Source organism: Mugil cephalus, chromosome 22 (assembly GCF_022458985.1).
Source record: "Mugil cephalus isolate CIBA_MC_2020 chromosome 22, CIBA_Mcephalus_1.1, whole genome shotgun sequence".
NCBI lineage: Eukaryota > Metazoa > Chordata > Actinopteri > Mugiliformes > Mugilidae > Mugil > Mugil cephalus.
This window is the reverse complement of record NC_061791.1, coordinates 18,748,767-18,770,995: the sequence shown is the minus strand read 5'-3', so window position 1 is coordinate 18,770,995 and position 22,229 is coordinate 18,748,767. Positions and strand designations below refer to the sequence as shown.

General features: G+C 41.2%; 1 protein-coding gene across 11 annotated transcripts in view; it reads left to right on the top strand.

The window, feature by feature from the left end:
• Positions 1–22,229, top strand: part of plekha5 (pleckstrin homology domain containing, family A member 5) — a 183,435-nt gene that overhangs the window by 138,875 nt on the left and 22,331 nt on the right. For 8 of the 11 annotated variants that reach the window (XM_047574960.1, XM_047574958.1, XM_047574957.1 and 5 more), the window contains 10 exons: positions 563–667; positions 2,272–2,344; positions 6,591–6,691; positions 7,191–7,306; positions 7,593–8,714; positions 13,694–13,980; positions 15,001–15,239; positions 17,548–17,631; positions 18,755–18,874; positions 20,563–20,616. In XM_047574960.1, the coding sequence (XP_047430916.1) occupies positions 563–667; positions 2,272–2,344; positions 6,591–6,691; positions 7,191–7,306; positions 7,593–8,714; positions 13,694–13,980; positions 15,001–15,239; positions 17,548–17,631; positions 18,755–18,874; positions 20,563–20,616 (2,301 nt within the window). The remainder of the gene's footprint in view (positions 1–562; positions 668–2,271; positions 2,345–6,590; positions 6,692–7,190; positions 7,307–7,592; positions 8,715–13,693; positions 13,981–15,000; positions 15,240–17,547; positions 17,632–18,754; positions 18,875–20,562; positions 20,617–22,229) is intronic. The other 3 variants (XM_047574962.1, XM_047574964.1, XM_047574965.1) reach the window with 3 other exon arrangements.

Here is a 22,229-nt window from a genome sequence, read left to right as displayed (position 1 = left end):
TTCAGATCGTAAAAATGTTTTATTGTGTGTTCGACCAAAGACAGATGTAAAACATGATGATAATGGGCAATGCAACACATACATATTGCTTAAGACTTAGACGAGATGTGTTTGTCAGTCCAAGCATTTGACTTAAAGATAGACTTAATCAAAGACCTCCCTGTATTTTCCTGCTATTGCGTGACATAAAAGACATTTTTATGCTGCATTTTTTACTAAGTGAGCCGTGATGTATGGGGGATGTGGAATATGCTTTGTTTAACGAGCTAAACACAGCTGACGCTGTTGTTGCTTTTTATAGCTGCCAGAAAAGCTGCTGCTTTTGTATACAGCCTTTACAACCAGTGCACCAAACACTCGTCACGTCAGAGTGTTGTATCGAGATCAGGGAGGAAAAAAGGGAAGAGGTGTCAGGGTGATTTTTTATCTCTGCAGTTTCCGTGCTGTGGTCTGTCTGTAGGAGATGTAAGCCAAGTATGAGATCTTTTCATACAAGTTTCTTTGTATAATTTCCCTGTTGCAGTAAATTTACATTTATCATAATCTTTCTGTGTCTCAACAGCCTTCCAGGTCTTCCAAGAAAGTCCACAACTTTGGCAAAAGGTCCAACTCCATCAAGAGGAACCTCAATGCCCCGGTGGTCAAGAGTAACTGGCTCTACAAACAGGTACAAGAACAAGGGCATTCAATTTCAAGGTTGTGGAATGTTTTTGATACTCTAAAGTTCAGGAGTTGGATGTCATGTAGACTAGTAGACCAGTTACTGACGTAAAGCGAAAGTGCAAGGTTGTGGTAAGAACTCGGCAATAAAAATACGTGTTATCGTTATGGATGTCACTAAATACTATAACTAACTAACATACATAACATACATCTATGACACAGAAGTCACAGAAACATCAGTGTGTAGATGGTTGTATTTACATATTTCTTCAAATATGGTTCAGTTGTCGCTAAGCTTTGAGAAAGATTGTCAAGATCAACCAAATCTGTCCAAAACCCATGTATTCTATATATTTTCTTGCATGGTCCCAAAATAGAGTCACATATTATTGCATAAAATTGTTCAGGCTTTGCATTAAAATCAATCTGGGAAGTCCAATCACATAAAAAAAGGACGCACTGAGATCCAATCTCTGACCATCTTCGGAGGTGGTCTGCCTCGGCTCTGTCCGGGTGTGTCCGCATTTCGTCGGTTGTGTGAACACAATGCATCCTAAATCGCATTACAGACCATCTATACTCAACAAGGCTGGTCCTTCATCACAGGAGTTTTGTCCTCATTCATGCAGAAAAACACATACGGCTGCTATATATATCAGGGTTTATTTGCATGCAGAATGCAAAACCGAGATAGGATGTTGATGCAGGTCTGAACACACACACTTAAAGCTGATCACTTGCGATTGGATATCCCACATCAGATCTTAATGCAAGGTCTGAACAGGCCCTTAGTTTATGGGAGGATCCGTTCCTGCTGCAAAGCTTCATGGATGTCAGCCAGCCTAGGGTGATTCTCAGCTTGTTCTTTCATTATCTTTCCACCCACTAACTGCAAGATGAGCAATACTGTCTCCCCACACAGCTCTAGTGGGCCCATGTTCCCATTGGTCAGTGGACCTCTGACCGCTGTACGCACTACCCTGAAGACAGCGTCATTGTTCAGGATTAAATTCACTCCAAAAACAGCCACTGTCAATAACCTCCACTCAAACTCTGGCCCTGCACCACCGCTTACTGTTTTCCCTCTGAGACAGAAATCGATTCACTTCACACCCGCAAACCCCCACACCACCGCCAATCCGTCACGCAAAGTGCCCCCTCACCAAGGAAACGCCATCTGTGTTTACCCAAACTTCCTAACCTTGGGATCTATGGCCACCAAACACGACACTTAGCAAACTGTGCTAATATCCCAAGTGAGTGAATGATCTTGTAAAACTTGTTATTGTCGAGGCAGTCATTACAGCGAGAGGAATCGGAGAAGCACGGTTGAAAACAAAGAACAGGTCTTTGCCCCAAGCACCACAGACGCACGTTTGTCACTGCGTTATGAAGAGATAAAACAGAGCAATTTGTCTCAGAGGAGGAGATAGACGCTACTTAATAGAAACAGCCTGGGGGAGAGACAGCGAGGGTGTGAAGAGGATGGAAGTGAGTGAAGATCAAAAGAGGGAACAAGAACTGAAAATATGTGTGGGAGAGAGGGAATATTGTTCACTGTAATTAATGCACTTTGACTGGCTGACTCATAGTCTTTGACCCCTGCAGGACAGCACCGGCATGAAGCTGTGGAAGAAGAGGTGGTTTGTTCTGTCGGACATGTGCCTGTTCTATTACCGTGGTGAGTACACACGCACACACAAACACACATGCACGCACACACAAACCCACATTTTTAGGATTCAGGTGCTTCAATTAACTTCATGGTCAAATCTAAAACTCTTTGCAGTGACAGCATGTAGTGCATGCAACAGTCAATCACTGTTTCAAGAATGTTACCATCCACATTAGCATCTCAACAATCTTATCACAAACAGATTAGTACATGCTCTAAGGAAATCTACACAGCACTGCACAATGATTTTATTTAAACACCACCCCAGACATTCAGATTGTCTGGGGTGGTGAAACATTCATTGGTACGTAGTTCAGTTTTTTAAGGAAGATAGGTTGTTCCGTGATTCTAGGATTTAGTCTGTCTCATCGTCTACAGCCTGTGAATGCAATCCCAGGCTGATTCCATAGGTCTGAGATCAGGGTGTTGAACCAAATCAACCCACTGAGAACTGACTTCCAAAAGTACTTGGTAGTGTCAGGTACTAAGACATTCGCAGCAAATGCTCAGGACTTTTCAAGACCTTGATGACCTTGAGTCATTCTCCTTATCTGCATATAAATATGCTCATTGAGCGATGGTAAAGAATCCAAACATATGAAGTACATGAAACCTTTGCACAGAATTACTGTATATATACACCAATCAGCATCAATATAGCATCAAATCCTTATGCTTGGCCATTTTTCCAACACACCAACATTGAGGACAAAATGTTAACTTACTGCCTATTATATACCGCCCACTAATAGGTGCTGTGATGAAGAGATAAAAAGTGGTATTCACTTCACCTGTCAGTGGCCATAATGTTATGCCTGATCAGTGTGTATTTAGTCACAATTGATATCTGCCCACGCTTTCCGTTTGCACCTACTTACCGCATTTGTGATATAGAATTGAAGTTCACATTGTTCACACAAGGTGATAAGTAGCAGATGCATAAATGCAATAGTGTCACAGCCTTTCTTGTTTTTATCACGAAGTTCAAGAAGTCAAATGTCCTTGCCAGTTTAAAGAAGCCGTCCTTGCTTTCACCCACAGTTGTGACGCCCACACCGCAGCACCAGTAATATAGCACTTTTCCTTCACAAAAGCTCATCTGCTCCTCGTTCGTGTCCCCTAAACCCTTGAGAGGGATTTTTCTATCTCCATAAATTGTCAAATTAGTCGCTCCCAGAGCGCAATCAGCAACCGCTTTCATGACAAACCCAGGGGAGAATTAGATGTTTATTGGCTTAGCCAGCCGGAGACAAGAGAGAGGAGGCGTCCTCGGGAAGGACAATGACGTCCTCGGCTTTGCGATAATAACCTCCTCTTTTTCCATTTTCCTCCTGCTTGCTCTATCACTTTATTCTAAGTACCTTCTGTCACTCAGGTTGGGAGGTGCGCGCAGTTGTTGTGTTCAATTCTTCTTGCACAGGGACGATAAGCTTCCTTCTAACTTCAAATCTCATATAAATGAATTCATTCTCTGTTTATATATGCTCTGATAATTCTGTTACTACCATAGTGAGGAGATACGACGTGTGGGGCTACAACGTGATAAACACATCTTTGTCATTTAGAGTATGTGTCCTCATTATTCTGACAATTTATTACATGGTCAGTGTCACATACATAGTTCTATCACTGTGATTGGCTTTGATAACATAAGATCTGTCAACAAATTATAGGTAGTGGAGTTACTTAATAACTAACTTGGTAACTTAATTCTAAATTATATTATAAAAGATAAATATGTAATATCTCTATGCAATTACAATTCAATTCAATTGTATTTCTTGCCCAGTAATTAGAAAAGCAAGTTATCCCTGTCTAATAATTCACGGTTACAGTAGCACTGCTGACAGATGTGAATAGTTTTTGTAGACAAGGAATTCATCTGAACAAACAAAAATCTGCAGGACATATTTGCACCCTCTTCAGGTTGCAATGAACCTGGTCAGGAACTTTGAAATGTCAAGCGCTCTGAAAAAGCCTTGCAAAAGGAAAACACCCACTCATGCTGCACTTCACACCTCAGGCAACTTCCTGCATTCAAGCTCACTCATTCCATCACACACTTGCTCATTTTGTCTTTGTACGTGTGCTCCGTATCTCAATAATTCAGCAGCAGGGATTGAGCTGAAGGTGCCCGCAGGCCTTGCTGTGCAGCCTCTGCTAGAGCAAACAACAGCTCTGGCTCAAGGCTGTGTAGGTTTTTGACGCAGCTGGTGCAGTGGACATGGTTCTGCCTGCACCGGACTGCCTTCAGTCTGTAGCCCTTAAGATCTGAGCAGCATTGTGCTTTACAGTGCACAGAGAGGTGTCAGGCGGATAACCGTCGCAACAAACAATCAGCTCCGATTGTTGATTCAGGGTTTTTTGTCATCAAATATTTACACAGTCAGACTGCCATGTATTCATGGCTGTGTATCTGGTCTTATGGGCTTTGCAGCTGCAAGTGAAAGAAGGCGAGAAACAGTCATTTTTATCATCAGCTCTGTGTGGATGCGTACAGGTGTGTATGGTGGCAAACGGGATCGCAGAGGACAAAATACATCTAAAGTCCCACAGTCATTCATATGGTACATGCATTATTTGACTATACAACTCAGCCATGGACATCTACATACACGCATATGTGCGACTCCCAACACAAAGGAGTGCCCCCTAGATCTCATCAGAGAAAAGAGCTTCTCTGCCCCGCAAGTGTGCAGTGTCATTCCACGCAAATGAAATTGCCTGAAAATAGTTGCGGTATAACCTTACAGATCTCGACACACATTGTTGGTTGCAACGGTAGACTGCTTTTAATGGGGGAGACACTGAGTTAGCACTTACTGTCTTACAACCTGTGTTTTACCTTCTAAACACATGAGAACTTAAAAATAACTGACAGGAGAAGTAAATAACCTCGACCATCTTGTGACAATGCAATGTCCTGCTGGGAAGCTTTGAACCTAACATTCATGTGGATGTTACTTAGACATGTACCACCCACCTAGACCAGACCAGGCACCCCCACCCAATAGCAATGACTCTTTGATGGCAGCAGACATCCCCAGCAGGATCCAGCCTGACACAGGCACACACACACACACAGAAACGGCTTACTAAAAACATGAAGAACAGCACAAGGTGTTGACCTGGCCTCCAAATTCACTAGATCCTACACTGATGAAGTATTTGTGGGAGGCACTGGGCACCTTCAGAGGTAGTTTCCTTGACCTGTTTGGAGAGTTTAGGAGCCACGTGTGAGCACATCATCTGCTTGGTTGAGTTTTACTAAAACACACACCAGCAGAGATATGTGCATGTCCCCGCAGTGCGTGTGTAAGTGTGCAGGATCGTGTGTGTTTCACACCATGCCGCCGCACACAGTGGGAGAACTGAGATCATAGCTTTCACAGAATGCACAGAAGTCCTAGGGCCATCCAGTCGTCTTTCTCTGCCTCTGTCTGTCTGTCGTGGTCTGATAAGCCTCGGTAGGTTTTGTTTTCCGTCATCATCTTCTCATAACTCACCTCACTGCCTAACCAGATTGAAGTAAACTTTTATATTAACTCACTCACTCACTCACTCACTCACTCACTCACTCACTCACTCCTTCTGACAGACAGACACAGAAACATTTGTTAAAGTCATGTCTTTTGCCGCAATAGAGCAAACACAGTCCCGATAAGCGAAACACACACTCATCTGAGTCATCTTTGCCTACTGTGCAAAATGCATTAAAAAGTTCTAGTTGTTTAAAAAGACAGGAAGGATTACAGGGTAGAAATGTTTATAGCTTTTCTTGTATGTGCTGTCGCTGATATTACTATATATCGCTGCTGCTGCTACTGTTGTTACTACAAAATCACTTAAAATATGGAATTTTTTGTACTATGTTTTTCTTATCTTCAGACATAAAAATTTTGAGGAGATGTTTGTTTACCTGCTTACCAGTTTTGACTGGAAACATTGCAAAATCAACAAAAGAGACTTCGGGAACATGTTAAAAACATGCTAAAATAACTCATTGCTGATCTCATAGAAAGAGCTGAGCTTTTTACACCAAAACCAAAACAAAAAAACCCCCTACGGCAAATAACATCTACTGTAAATATAAAGCCTAACTAAATATAGAACATGTATTGTTATTAATCAGTGTGGACTGAACCTTTGCCTCAGTAGATTAACATAATCCACCTTTGGTTTTACACCCAACATAAATAAGAAACTACTGCTATCATATCAGACGACTGACTTATCTGTTTCTCTGCTGCAGATGAAAAAGAGGACAGCATCCTGGGAAGTATCCTGCTGCCCAGCTTTCACATCTCCATGCTGTCAGTGGATGACCACATCAGCAGGAAATACGCCTTCAAGGTAAACCAACGCACCTTACATTTTTTTTATTGGGGTCGACGAGTCATCCTCCTGGCAGCTTGAATGCCCTTAGTTTTTTTTTGGTTCCAAATAAAAAAATTAAGATACAAATATTTAGATTAAGTGTCCTAGTTGTTTATGTCCTTTGTTTCACATGAGAAGATTAAGTACACATGAGTAGCCACACCTTAGTGTTAAGATGCCAAAACATTTTGCTCTGCCCATTGCTGAACACACAGATATGAGATCCATTACAATATTTCACCGCTGAGATAAAACTTGAATAGCCGTAACTTTCTTATTTACAATTACAGCAGCTTCCTAGAGAAAGTACTTGATGACACATTGTGACATTGTTAGACACCTCATTTTCATTCTTATGCGTTATATATGCATTCGACAAATACCTCTCATCATTTTTCACATTTGGGCTGAAAACTCTTTGTATTTAACTCCCTTATACACGGTACACTCTTCTCTGTCTCCCTACCATTGGCAGGCCACTCACCCCAACATGCGAACATACTATTTCTGCACTGACACAGCCAAAGAGATGGAGTCCTGGATGAAAGTCATGACAGACGCTGCCCTTGTCCACAGTGAACCCATCAGAAGGTCAGTGCTCAACACATGCATATGAATGAAACCACACATTATTCTGCAGAGTAGGGTATAAAAACCGATCAGGCACATCATTATGACCGAACATAACATTGTAGATAAAGTGAATAACATTGACCATCTTGTGACAATTCAGATTGGGAAATTATTGGACTTGGCATTGGATGTTACTTTGAGATGTACCACTCACCAAACTCAAAATGACATTTACTTACAGTACTTTATCCCAAGCTTCGTCACATGTGCCTCTTTCTCTTGAATTGTAATTCTTTTGTAACAGACTGGACAAGTTGAAAGTGGACCAGCGGACGCCTCAAGAGTTAAACAACTTACTGAACCACAAAGTTCTAACACGGCCCGAGATCCAGAACAATGAACGCAACAGAGAGCCCATGCGACAACACTCCCTGTCGCGGGCTGATGACAAAAGGCAAAAAGACGCCGAAAAACACAATAGCCAGAGGGAGAGGGAATATTACACCCTGCAGAGAGATGGAGAGAGATACTCGCTGAAGAAAGACGGAGTGAGCTACATGCTTCAGAAGGACGGCGAGAGGTATCTCCTTCACAAGGACGGAGAGAAGTACCTGCTGCGAAAGGATGGGGACAAATACTCGCTCCAGAAGGATGGAGAGGTGTATGCCATTCACAGGGATCTGGAGAAGTATGCTGTTCAGAAAGTGGATGATAAGTACACCGTAATGCAAACGGAGGAGAAGTATGCTCCTTCCAAAGACGGAGAGAAATATCTGCTCACAAAGGATGGAGAAAAGTATGCACTGCAGAAAGTGGGTGACCGGCACACACTTCAGAAAGATGGACAGAAATATGTTCCTCAAAAGGAAGTGAAGAGAGCGCTGTCATTAAAGGAGACCGAAAGGTACGGCATGGTGAGAGAGACGGACAATAAATACGGTACCATCCAAATTGTGGACAAATATGGCACGGTGAAGGAAGTGAAGAAATACAGTACACTCCGAGAGGGGAATAAATACGCTACTCTGAGAGACGCAGGGAAGTACGCAACTCTTCGTGATGGGGATAAATATGGCTTCCAGAGAGACCCAAGTGCGGAGAGGTCTCTGACTAAAATCAGCAGCATCAAGTTGCAGCCAGCTCAGGCTGCTGCTATTGCAGCTGCGGTGTCTGCATCGCGCCAAAGCCAGGCCAGTCTCAATGCCCAGAAACCGGCGCAGGTCAACGGCTCAGAGTCGGGGACAGGAGAACAACATGGGGACTGCAGCACGACAGAGGCGGACGGGAGACAGTCCAGGGCTCCTGTGATGTCCCCGGCTCCAGTCCAGGAGCCAGAGAGGGGCCTGTCCCGGACCAACTCCATGCAGCAGCTGGAGCACTGGGTTCGTGCACAGAGGACGCAGGGACTGGATGATGACACGAGGAGGTGAGTTGATTGTATCCACCTACAGAAAACACAGAGATTTTAAATATGACCAAGATATTATCAAGATATTATATTTACACTATTTTTATCATTAGGGCACAGTTCTCTTCACTACAGTGATGTCTTCTCCTCCACATGATTCCAATCCTTCTCTCCTTCCTATCTGGCTACTCTTTCCCCGCGTGTCTTGTCCTGCCCTTGCTCTGACCTTGTAGGCCAGAGGGAGATAAAAGTTGTTTGTAACACCACAGATGTGTGTATCACATGGGAGTGCTGCCGTTTAGCTGCTGTTTAGGTGGCTGAACTGAAGAACGCAGCGGAACAGAAATGCAGAACGGAGATGCTCCGTTTGCTCTCAGCTCTTCCCCTCTCCTTCTGCTGCCATGAATAAGTCATGGAAATGAGACTGTAATGAGAGCAGAGCAAGCTGCTGGCTGCCGAGCCACATTTGTCATCTTTATCAGCACTTGGGTGCAAAGGAAGGAAATTGAAAAACTTTGTTGTAGAGCTGATTGTTATTGTTGTTAACACAGAGTATGGCTTTGGCTAACAGCCATCTTATTTAAAGAGCGAAGAGTGGTGCTTAGTGCAATGGTGGCGGAACTGGAAACAGCCGCATGTAGCATTGCGATTGTGCGGCGTTGTATTGCCATTGTATCCACGTATATGTACACATGTGGTCCCAGATGTGTCTCTGTTTCTTCGTTCTTGTTCTTCCTGTTTCATTCTGCGGTGTAACCTCATTCTGAGGTAAGTATTTCGCCAGTGTAGCCCGACTTATATATTCCTGTAACCGTTAACATTTAATTGTACTTGTGCATGTTTCAACACATATAAAGAAAAAAAAAACTCTGCATCCAATAGCATAGTTCTCCAACCAATCAGAGCAATTTTTGTGAACAAATTCAACTCAGCGTCTCTCAGTTGTTATTTATTACTACGTCACTGTTACTCTTCTGTCCATCACCACATAAAGCCCAACAAACGATTTTATTATCCCAGGAGTTCTATGCTGAAGCATAATCAGTTCCCAATGGTTGCTTTTCGTATCACTTTTGAGGAGCTGTTCCCTCGTCCATCTTTATAAAGTCATGGTTCTGACTGTTTGAAAGGTGCAGAAACCTGTAGTAACACATATGCAGTTTTGAATGAGCATGTAATCTATTGAATCTGGATATCTATATACAAGTTGTAAGGAGGGAGATAAAGTAAAGGACCAAAATTATATTTAGTCACAGTGATGCTGGTAGCCTTGGTGCAAAGACGGCCAAAGGAGAAAGGAGATCAGGCCAGAGAGAAAATGTGTCCAGCACCACACACAAGAAACTAATGAGTCGCAGAGGGAGAAGATAGAGCTTTAAGTGACTTTTATGTAACCACTGGACACGGTTCAAATTATGTCATATAGCAGTTCTGTTCTTCCGACTGACGGCATTCTGTTCTATTTACTGCTTTAAAACAAGATTTCGGAACCTTTCTTATTTTCCACTATTATCAGAACACCTAGAGTTTATGTTACAGTTGAATGACACTATTACAGGGTACATTTTTCGATTTACATGTTTGATGTAGAGCAGCTATGTCAGTGATTTTATGACTCCACAAAACAGACACCAGCAGTGCAGAATTTCTATAGAGAAGCTTTTGCATCCAAATTATGTAATTAATAATTAAGAAAAGTCAATTCACAATCTTGCTGAGTCAGAAATTCTTCTTTGCCATACAAGCTTGGTGTCATATCAGAAAAAAATAAATTAAAAAAAATCTCACTTTTACTTAGAGACAGGCTCAGAAATTGAAAATGAAATCAGAACTGCCCTAGAGTTCAGCCTGGATGTTCCCTTCAAAGGTCTGAGTAGGAGCAAGTTCCTATGTATCTGATTGTCCCACTGTTGACTAAAGATACGGTATGTACTCCTCTCAAACTGTTTCATTTAGTTTTTCTACAGACACAAACACCAATCCCACCAAAGCTGAAAGATGGTCTAATATGGTATAGTTTTGATGGTTTTGGTGGACAGATGGATGAGAAAATAAATAATTAACAGCCAAACAAATGCAGAAGCTCCCTGCAGAATTGTAAGTAGAAAGTACTGGATGCATCAGACCATACACACAATAAATGGGGATAGTGAAGCACAATTTCTTGGGATGAAATTACACAATAAGTATCCAAAGTAGGTTTGGAAAGAATTATAAAAGAGCTTTGGAGAGGACTTCTACAATAGTGCGCTTAATGCAATCACTGCGTTAGGCGGGCGTGATTGTTGGATTGTTTATGTGATTATCTCGACGTCTGCAGTACCGTCAGCCATACTGATATGGGGATTATGGTCCTGTGCTAGGGACAGAAAGTGGTGACAAGAGAAATTATCACAAGAAAATGAAAAACAGGCTGAAACAAGGCAACTCTATTTGAAGGGGCTCCTTTGAAGGTGTTTCGCCACTCATTCGAGTAACTTTCAGTTACAAAAGCCCTGTGCTTTGGATAACCATATCCACGCTTTCCGGCTTTGGCCGGAGAAGACAGATGATTTAAAAGAGGAGTAAACTAAGCCACATATGATTCTGAGTGGTATAATCTGACGTGAGTATGCTGCACAGTCTTCACCCCCATTCACACCTTGATACTGGAGTCTCTGTGCAATGACAGGTTTGTAGATTACCATTCATTGGGGAAGGACAAGAGATAAAACACTTTCCTTCAGTTTCAGGTAAGAATCCGGTCGTTAACATATCCTAGTCATGTGAGTTTCTGATGGACAACATGCACAGATGATCCTGTTTAAACCCTTAGATGAGTGGCTAAATGTCTTCAAGGAGGCCTACAAGTCCAGTTGCCTTCGTTTAAGACATTTGTTTTTTGGATGTGACATGCCTGAGAATCTTCACAGATAACAAAACAATATGGATGAGACCGATGGATATGTGTAGGTGTTGACTTACAGAAATAAGTCTTACAGCATACTGTATGAACACATTGGATTGTTGCTGGGGGGGAAATGAACTGCTCCTTGCTGCACCTAATGGCTAAGGGGAATCTTGTGTAACACAAAATTAATTTTGAGTTTAATTATTACCCAAGTTAATGGAACTGCCTGCCTGGATGGTGGAAGGTGTCCAGCTGTAATAACGAATTGTGTGTATTGTGTATTAATTGGTTTAAACTACGTTCAGTCTTGGTAATCGAAGGCCATCAGTGCATGCCTATTCATTGCATAGATGCATCAGGTACCCGTCTGTGCTGAATGCAAAAGTAAGATTAACAACAATGCCCTACTCATTCGTATAATGAATCTGAAGACGCAATCAGAATGACGAGGATCTAAATGGGTCACTGTGGACTCATAAGGTCAAAGCCACAGTCCTAACAAATGAAGGTCTCCGTTTTCTGATTAGCTGAAATGACTCTGTTGATAAGGAGCTTCTCATTACTTGATGTGGCTAGGCCAAATTGAAAGTGAAGCAGAGTTCTACTAATAAAAGCAGTATGATAATGAAACCCACTCAAGCACACCATACATGTCAAGGCACACGCATACAGATAATTAGGCCAGTTCCTATTCAGTACACCCAGATTAAAAGCATTGATTCACCGGCTGCAGGTGCAGGTTTTTATGCAGAATCTGAGGATGCCTTGGGTCCTTGTTCTTTCACAGTATCCTTGGCCGTATTATGTAAATGTAACCACGTTCAAATCGATGAGAGGCTCTGGACTGGCGTAAAGAAATGTAATGCCCCTTTTTAAGCCTGAAAAACAACAGCAATGTTTTATGTCAAGCCAGCAGTATGGTTACAACGCAGCACGAGGTTTGGCCTCTGAAAGATTCATGAGTCACTGTGACTCATTCATTTATTTATTCAGTTATTTGCACATTGATTGCTTTCTGCAAAATTCCCTGTTGCTGCTTTGTGTCTGTGTAACGCGAGATGGAAAAGGTCTTTGCCACTCTCCCCTTTCTGATTGATATCACCACTTTCTTACCGATCGGTCCAACATCACAGAGCTGTTGTCTCTTACCACTATATTTGTTGCTTGGGACTTGTGGTTTGTGTCGGTCATATAAACTCTACACTGCTCATGACACGGGCTACCCATAACACCTTGCAATCAATAGAATGTGATCAGTTTAGGGCGTTAATAAGAAACCGCATGTTGTTAATAAACAGAAGATTTATTGCATTTTTGATGATTATTTCCCTTCAATAACGATGGATTTAGTAGACTTCCCAGTACAGATCACCATACTACAGCCTATCTGAACTGAGGTATGGAAACTATGGAAGAGAATTAGTGATCACCCATTCTATACTTCATATGATAAACTGTCACAGTGTTAGTTAACTGCTTAGGTTTTGCTACAAACTTCCAACTCAACTGTCCCCCTGCTGAGTGACTGCAGTAGTGGTCAAATGTAGATTTAGTTTGAAAACAGATCTAGATGATCTGAGACGAAACCCTTGCTGCACACCTACACATGTCAGGCAGGTTAAAGGGATGCAGTTATTTCACTACTTGGAGAGATACACTCTCACATTGCCATAAGCTTAGTTGTATAAATGTGAATTGTTGCGTAGAATAAGGACTAGGGAATTTCTCCCCTATCTGAAGTAACCAAGATGGATTTAGTATTCAACGTTTTAGTTGAAATAGAATGCTCACTTGAACTTAATAAGGTGTTCTGTAAAGCATAGCCCTTATTTCTATAAGTGTATGGTTCGAATAAGTTATTGGTCCGAGAAAACAGCATGTTGTCCAGCGGTTACGGTACGTTGTTTCCTCTCAACTCATGCCTCTCTAAGTTCTCATACTTGTTGAATGTTGAAGAACCACTACAGGATTCTGTTCCCTAAAGGTATTCTTTCAGAATATATTCTTTCTCTAACTTTGATCAGTACTTCCAATTGTCTGACCTCTCTGAATACCAAGGCCTTGACCTTGGTGACCATTTAACAATCAATTTACGTTTCCATTCCAGTGTTACATCCTACCAGACCTTACCTCGGAACATGCCCAGCCACCGCCCCCAAATGGTGCCCCGCTACCCTGAGGGTTATCGCACGCTGCCCCGCAACAGCATCGCGAGGCCAGACAGCATCTCCAGCGTTGCAGGCTCCGTGTACGACCGGGCTCTCCGCCCGGCCTCCACCACCACCGTCACCACAGCGGAGAAGAGGAGGTCGATGAGGGACGACACCATGTGGCAGCTGTACGAGTGGCAGCAGAGACAGGCCTTCTCCAGGCAAAGTCTGGCTCAGCCAGCAGGTGCAGATTCCACATTCTGTGTAACAGAACTGATAGGGTCTCATATACAGTATGTAGCTAGCCTACACAATGTGTCGCAAACTTTTTTACACAAATAGTTATTTCCCCCGGATTAGTTCAACTTGTTTTTTCACACAGGCAGAGTGAGCAACTGGCCAGAAGCTCCACATGAACAGGCCCCTGTGTCACTGTTTATTTTCACCCACATCCCACTGAGTGTGTTACAATAAAAATAAAAATAAAACAATAGCATATTTATGGTAAAAAGGCATATGTAGCGGAAGCTAAAAATACTAGAAGACTGAAGGGAGTTGCAGCTCCTTTTACAAGCCAACTTTGATGTGTCTGTGTTTGCTCAGTATATATTGATTATTTAGGATAGCACCACCATCATTGCTTGTATTACTGACTTGCCAATACTGTTACGGTGTCACAAGAAAAAAGGGAGGACCAAGATGCAGGGCAAGTAGGTTTAATAAAACCTCTAGCAAGACAAAATAAAGGTGCTGTAGAAAAAGTGGAAGGACTGGTCCCAACAAACAAAGTTAATCCAAAAACTAAAAGGAGGTAAATACCCAAGGAACCTGTGAAAACTAGGAATCATAACAGGAAACCATACAGACACATCTAGGATAACAGTACAGACAGCTTGACAAGATGAAGAGACAGAGCTAAGTATACACAGAGGGGCTGATAAAAAGAAATGGGCGGGCTTAAAGAGGAAAGAACAGCAAGTAAAACTAAATGAAAGACACAGGATAAGGGAAAAAATATTTTAAAATAAAAATGGAAAAGGCCACACCACCAAATAAACACTGTGAATAATGAAACAGAACAGATTAGTACACCATGACAAAAGTGACCTACCTTGAAAAGTGCTGAAAATTTAAACAATTTATTTGAAACACTTTCAAATAGCAGACATTTATAACTCGAATTTCATGAGCATTACAGGATCTGTTTTAGGGCAGGAAAGCATCTGACTCTGACTCTGACTCTGTGATTTCTTTCTGCTTCCAGCTGTGGGTCATTATGGCACCCTTCCCAGCACAAAGACCATGGGCAACATCTCCGAACATGCCGTGGCTCACTCCATTCCCACCTCACCGTCTCATGGCTCCCTCGCTCTCTACAGCACCTTCTCCCCTCCCCGGCAGCAGGTTGCTCACAATCCCGGCAGCTCCATCTCCGAGGTGTCCTCGCCTGTCTTTAGGGGGGATGTGACGCTGGACCGCAGACAGAGGGCACAGCTCGCTAAGGTAAATGTGGTTTATAAACTTCATTTTAACGTCACATTCTGCACAATAATGCAGTATGCTCTACAAAAGATAAACAAAAAAAAAATTTGTTTTTTTAAAAAAAAAGAAAAATAAATCAATTCATGCTCAGGGGTTGGTTTAGTTGTAGAAAAACACATTGAAAAGAGAGTCAGCCACTTCTGATATTAACAGATCACTGATGTAGTTTGGAATAATCTGTGAAATAACAACTTTTAATACAGTTAAATGTTTGGACCTAATATGAACCTAATAGCAACAAACAAACAAAATAGGCCCCAAAACTGAACCTTGGGGTACTCCATAATATTTATTGTCACTTTTACTTAATTCAATTTTGTTTTGTTTTTTAATAACTTTCCTTAATAACATTTATGTTATTAAGGTTATTAAGGAAAGTTATTGAAAATACTTGAAAATATTTTGAAAATATTTTTATTACTTTACGCATTTTAATATGTGTGCACAAAAACATGAATTTCAGTGATAAAATCACTATTATATTGCTATGGCTGCTGACTCGCAAGTGAATGTATTTTGAATCAGTTACAGGAGAGTACAACTGCATATGGAACAGGGCTACGTCCAATTAAAACAGCACTCACACTGCAGGCTGCTGCTATCCACCAAGTGTCATCTCATGAAAGAATAGCTTAAACCAGAAAAATCTGTAGCAACCACTCACTGAAGTCCAAAATGTCAAATTACAAATTTGCAGACCTGAACCACTTGACCTTCTGGCACCCCAAAGACAGCTTTGAATGATTGGTTTTGGACTTTCAACAGAAATGCTGTGAGACCGTCATATAAGTGCATATAGATTGTCATTCAATCTCTACAGGGATGACTATTAATACACCGGACACTGATATAGCACATGCACAAATAAGATGCAGGGGTTTCCAGAGCAATTAGATGTGTAAGCTAATCTGTATTTATTAATCAGTAAGGGCTGCAGTGACACCATGCAAAGCCCTAACGTATTATAATGATGTCTGATGTCTGATTTTACGTTTGAAGGGAGATGATGAAAGGTTTCTTTAAATATCCAAGCATCCTGTCAATCAGAGCTGAAATTCAGATAACAAATAGCTGGAAATCACTCTGTATTTGCACTTCTATCATTTATCTTTCCATCTTTCCGAGGGGGGGTTACACAAAACACAGCTGTCGCTAATTCAAACACTGATTAATGTGCTTGCTGTCCCATCCCCCATCAACTAAGGATGTCCTTGTCAGATATGGGAACTGTTGCGGATCTGAAGAGTCCGCAGATGGTTCTTCTGATTTCCCACTGGTAGACTTCAAAGAGGGAGATAGGCAGGATGCAGAGTTGGGTTTGCAGCCAGCGGGTGACTCTCGCTTCACTGGATGAGTTCAGCTCTCCTGTCAGAAGTCTACAGCCCTGGCCCAATCTCCGTCCCCAGACTGTGAGCCACTTTGACACCTCTGATCAACTTTGTACTCGAGACAGCTCACCTTAATACACCAGACAGTGTACGGTCTGCTCTGTATTCAAAGCTTGGGAAAGCAGCAGGAATTGTAACAGTGGTGAAGACCTGGAAAGGATGTTAGTTAATGAGTCCTTGAATTGAGCAAAAGTCAGTTGGAGTACTTCACTAAACTCATTATTTGAGTATCATGAAATGTTTTGGGGTAATAATAATAGTTAGAGTGCAGGATTAACCTCAAGGTCCATTACAGTTCATACTATGCTTTGGTGATAAATATTGCCAGATAAATAACCACAAATAATCACAACAGTAACTCAGCTGACCTCTGGATGTCTGGAGCTCCAAAGAAGTTGTTACCTTCTCCCTTATGCTAATCTATTTTGTCTGTACTGGTGAGACTGAATAGTAGATTAAATAAAAATAAATTAAGTTTCAGATTAACAATGCTCTGCCTCAATGGAAGACATTCATTTCAGCCAGTGTAGCGGCTGAATTTGATTACAATTATATTAATTGAGTTATGTGATTGTTTTGTGTTTGCTAACAAAGGAAGTAGGTGTTTGCAAATAGATAAGCCATGAAATTAAATGCTTCTATTCTTATTTTTTATTTGAATTATTTTTGTCTTTTAAGGCAGTGGGACTCAATTAAAGAGCATTATTAACTGCTTCTGCTTCAGTTAGACAGTTCCAGCAAATCATAGATTCTTTATCTTGGTGCCAGTCATTTTGTCCGTCATTATTTTGGAGCCGTGAGGCTACGTATGACAAGAAGGGCTCTGTATCCATAACTTAACATGAGTGAAGTGAGTGAACCTCAATTTGGCATCCCTACAGTACGGCTACCCACCTGACCGACGATCCGTTTCAGCCAGCGTCCCCCCTCAGACCATCACCCCACAGACACTGCAAGGCAAGACGGTGAGTGAGGAAACCCTCTCCCCACTACACTCTGTGTTTTCAAGGGACTCTTACAAAGACCAGAATTTTGAGAGCATTTATGCAGATGAAGAAAGAGAGATGAGTCCCAGCTGCTCATTCCCTACTCACATTGACAGATAGCTCACATGTCTATTTTAATCATGTTTTGTTTTCAGCTGTCTGTTGTCGCTGTGTTTTTTTGTTTGTTTGTTTGTTTTTTTGTTTTTTCTCTGTGGGACCAATGTAATTACTGGCAATGGCACTGTCTCTTAATGCAGACACATGCAGTGCAACACAAGTATAATTGTCCTTGCTCTTAAATTGAAGCAACCACAATCAAGAGTGAGGATTCATATTTCTGTTTGAAGCAGGCTGTGAATAAAATTGTGATTGCTCAACAGCGGTTGAGTGCTCTGATAGTATGATGAGAAAAACTGTTTTTCCTCACAGCCTAGCACCTTTATTTCACAGTGTATAAGTGCATGTGTGTGAGAGATAGGCATATCAATATTTTTATGAGTGCAGGGGTGTGTGTCTGCACAAAGCTTCAGTATTTGAAGTTAAGATATGGCAATGGCTTGGGTCTCATACATGCTTTGTACTACACCAGTTTCAGCAAACCTAGAGTTATTCACCAGTACAACTCGACTGCTGATGAGACAGTGCCCTTCATGTCTTATTTTATTATGGTGTTATGGTTTGAGGTATTCTTCTTTCTTCTGTTCTAGAAACCACAAGCAGCAATAATAGATTTTTTGACTCTAAGCATGTCAGGACTATGTCTGTGTCTGCTGATAATGGAGTTCCTCTGTTGTTTGAGAGACCAAAATAATATAAAGTTGCAATGTTTCTGTTCATGGATTTTTCTGCTTTGGAAAAGAAGAAGGAAAACTGGGTGTTGTGAAGTATGTAAACAAGGGAGTCATCTGCATATAATGACACTTTGTTTCAAGAAGAATTCCAAAGAGTCACCTAGTGGTGGTTTAAATGCTTGAAAACTTCTTTTTTAATTTAGTTTAATGGTGATAATGGTGTTTATTTAACTCTGAATCTGTCCCAGCAAACCAGCACTCACAAAAAAGCCATTGTAGTGGTTCCTTCATATCCTCTGTGCTCTGTGCAGCCCGAGGAGCTGACACTGCTGCTGATCAAGCTCCGCCGGCAACAGGCGGAGCTCAACAGCCTGCGGGAACACACAGTAGCTCAGCTAATGGCCCTTGGTATGGAGGGGCCCAACGCCAAGGTCAGCATTAAGTGTATATGTAGAGTATGTGTGTGTGCATGCACACATTTGTGCTTTCCCAACCAAGCAGTCAAATTTCATATTCTTTGTGTTTACATTTGTGTGCAAGCGGGGTTTCCTGGTGTGGGGCAGTTTTCTTCAAATTAAATTGAATTTGGTGTGTTCTGAAAGTTTCAGTTAACAGAAAGCAGTGGACTGTGTCTTTCAATCTCATTTTATGGTATGACAATGTAAGATAATTGGTTTACCATACAATACTGTCGAGGGAACACTGGTGATCCCCCACATTTCCATTTGCATAGCAGCACAGTAGTTTTATCTATTTTGCACTAATAAAAACAGTATCAACTTATAAATATTTAGTAATCAAATGGGTTACACATATTCAAGATCCATTCAGGGTGAATGGTATACCTGTAGATGCAGTTTGTTGGTTGATTGTGAAATCCCTGATGCCATGGAATTGTATAATTTTTGAGACAGAAAATCGTAGAACTGCTGTGATGACACACATTAAGCCCAACTTCCAAAACTCTTCAGCCACCATCTCATGGAAACTGATTTAGTCCAAAGATTATGTATTGGTATACTTTCTGAAAACACACCAAATGCAATTTCAGTCTGGGTTATTGTTGTGACAACACTGATGGGTGTATAATTTTAGATTTCAAGGACTGGTGCATTGACACAAGTTTTCTTTTGCACCTTTACATAGGTGGATATAGTACTGCAGTTACAAGAGGGTGGTACACCTGGCCATGCATGTCAGCTTGGGGTTTGTTAACAGTTGTGAGCCCAGAGTGCATGGATGCATCAGAGATGATGCATCAAACAACGTGGCGTTCATTGTCTGTTCTCAGCCTGCTTTACGTCCTAACTGGTATCAAACGCGTTGGTGTGCGGTGCTTTATTTGCATTTATTTCTGTATTAACTCGTTTAGATGTGTGCAGCATGCCCACAGTAGGTGTGCAGCATGCCTAATATCCCTGTGTTCAGAGTTTACCATATTTAAATCCAGACTTACAGTGTAGCATGTCTTCATATTGCAATCTGACAGTATGAAAGGTGGCAGTGTTCATTTTGAAAGATCTGCTTTCAAAATAGGTTTCTCCAACTGACTTTTGGTCGCTCAGTTTACTTTATTTTCTCATCGACATTGCAGGAAAATCATGTTTCAAACAACATAAAATAAACTGTGAATGTCTCTACCTTGAACACCATATATACATTATTAGTTATAATATAAATGGAAGATTCATGTTCATCATATGCAACTGCTACTTGTGCTGCTATTTTTCTTTTGGTTATCAGTCATGGCTAATAGTCTTGCTTTGCTGAAAAGACACACTAGTAATGTATATGAGACCCCTCACTCATTAGACAGGAGGAAACTGGACAATTTTGCCAAACCGCAGATTCTGTCTTATGATCTGTTAACTTATCGATCATTGCTTCAAAAAAAACATGGTGACGGTTAGCGAAAAGTCCTGGACAAATGAACCACAGTTAAGATTAAGATTAAGGTTAAGATCTTCTTCTGTCATATACTCTTCCTTCTCTCTTTTTTTTTATTATCTCTGCCTGTTTAAAAGTGCCTTTCATTCTCTCTCGTCTGCTGCTGTATCTATCAAACAATGTGGCTTTACTTTTCCTGCTTCCTCTATTATTTCCTCTGTGGTCACCGCAGACTGACGTTCTCTCTCATCATCTCCAACGGAACCTTGTTTACCTGGACAGCCAGGTGAGGAGTATGTCTCTCTCTGTCTCTGCCTTGAGCTCCAAAACACACCATCCGAATCACACAAATCATTTTCTATGGCCATAGAGCACATTAATACTTGTTCACACTTGTTTCCCTTACAAGTGCCCTGAAAGAGACCTTTACTCATTTCTAGATAGATTTCCCGCTGTTATATTTTCTCTTTTTGCCCTTTGCATGTGTATTCAGAATCCTTTAATCTTGAACTTCATAAAACATTAGAAAGTAATATTACAGCTGCAGGCCGCAACCTTTCCATGTTGCGTTAATCTTTATAAAACATAACTTCCGGTGTTATTTGCAGTTACTTAATTGCAAGCAATGCTAAACTTCTCTGATTGCTTGCAAATGTCAGCCTTGGATTCTCCAGATGGGAAAACAAACTGAGAGGAGTAAATATAAATGTCAAAATGTTGAAAGACGGAGGGAAACATGACTTGTCCCCAGTACACAAAAGGCGGAGCCTCATTGTGGCAGGAATCTAAATGTGCTGTTTATTTTTGGTCTGCAAGCAAGAACTTGCCTTGCCACCATTATTAAATGCAATCGGTTGGCTCTGAAAAGTTCATGTACTTTAGCAAGAATAGCCTTGGACAGAATTTGTGGGGTTCTGATTGAAATACTTTTTAAAAATGACTTGGCTGTAGAAAGGCGCCATTTTGGTGCCTGTTTCTTTTTGTGTTTTCCAAGGTTTAGTCTCTTTTTAATCCAAAGTCCATATTCTTTCATAAGTGAACTCTCCTGTCTTTTGATTCTAAGTATTAAATGTAAGGAACAAAAGCCGGTCTGTCTATTATCATTTTTTTGTACTCGCTTTCAGTCAAACTTATCCAGGTTGATATGTCTATCTGGACCATGTTTCCAGCCAGTTGATGTTCACTGTAGTTGTCATTTTTGGCTCAAATTAGAATAGACTTGTGAAAACTCTACTTGAAACAAAGTGGATCAATCCCGTGGTTATAAAAAAAGACAACTGTATTGTACCAGAGCTTAAATCTAAGCTCGTAAACTGTTTCCCATTTTACGCAGACTCCAGTCAAATGTTAAAAATGTACTCGGTGGTATACCATAATTCACATTCCCGGGTTGTTATAGAAAAGACCTTTAAGTTTAAATTCAATGTAAGGGCTATTGTTGATCAGTGAGAGTGAGACAAAGTCTTACATCCATTCCATCTCTTAGGTAATCATGAAACAGTGTATGGGCCTGTTCACACCTTGCATTATGGTCCGATATCAGGTGACCAGCTTTAGTTACGTGTGTTCAGACCTGGCATTAACATGTGCCTCCAAATGTGTCTCCAGATCCGATCTCGCTCTGTATGCAGATGAACCCTGACATCATCTGGGGCACAGTAGAATATTATAAGAGCTGATGTCTTTAAAGGATCTCTACCGCTGCTCTAGAACCGAGAACAGTGCTCTTTTATGTGTGTACATCACAATTTTGACAAGAGTTTTTATTTATTAATCTCTGTTCTGACGTTAGTTAGACCTGCACAAAACACCAATAAAGGTGAATAAAGACATCGGTAAATGAGGAAATATGTGACTTAATCACGGTACATCAACATGACCACATCATTAATTAGTAAA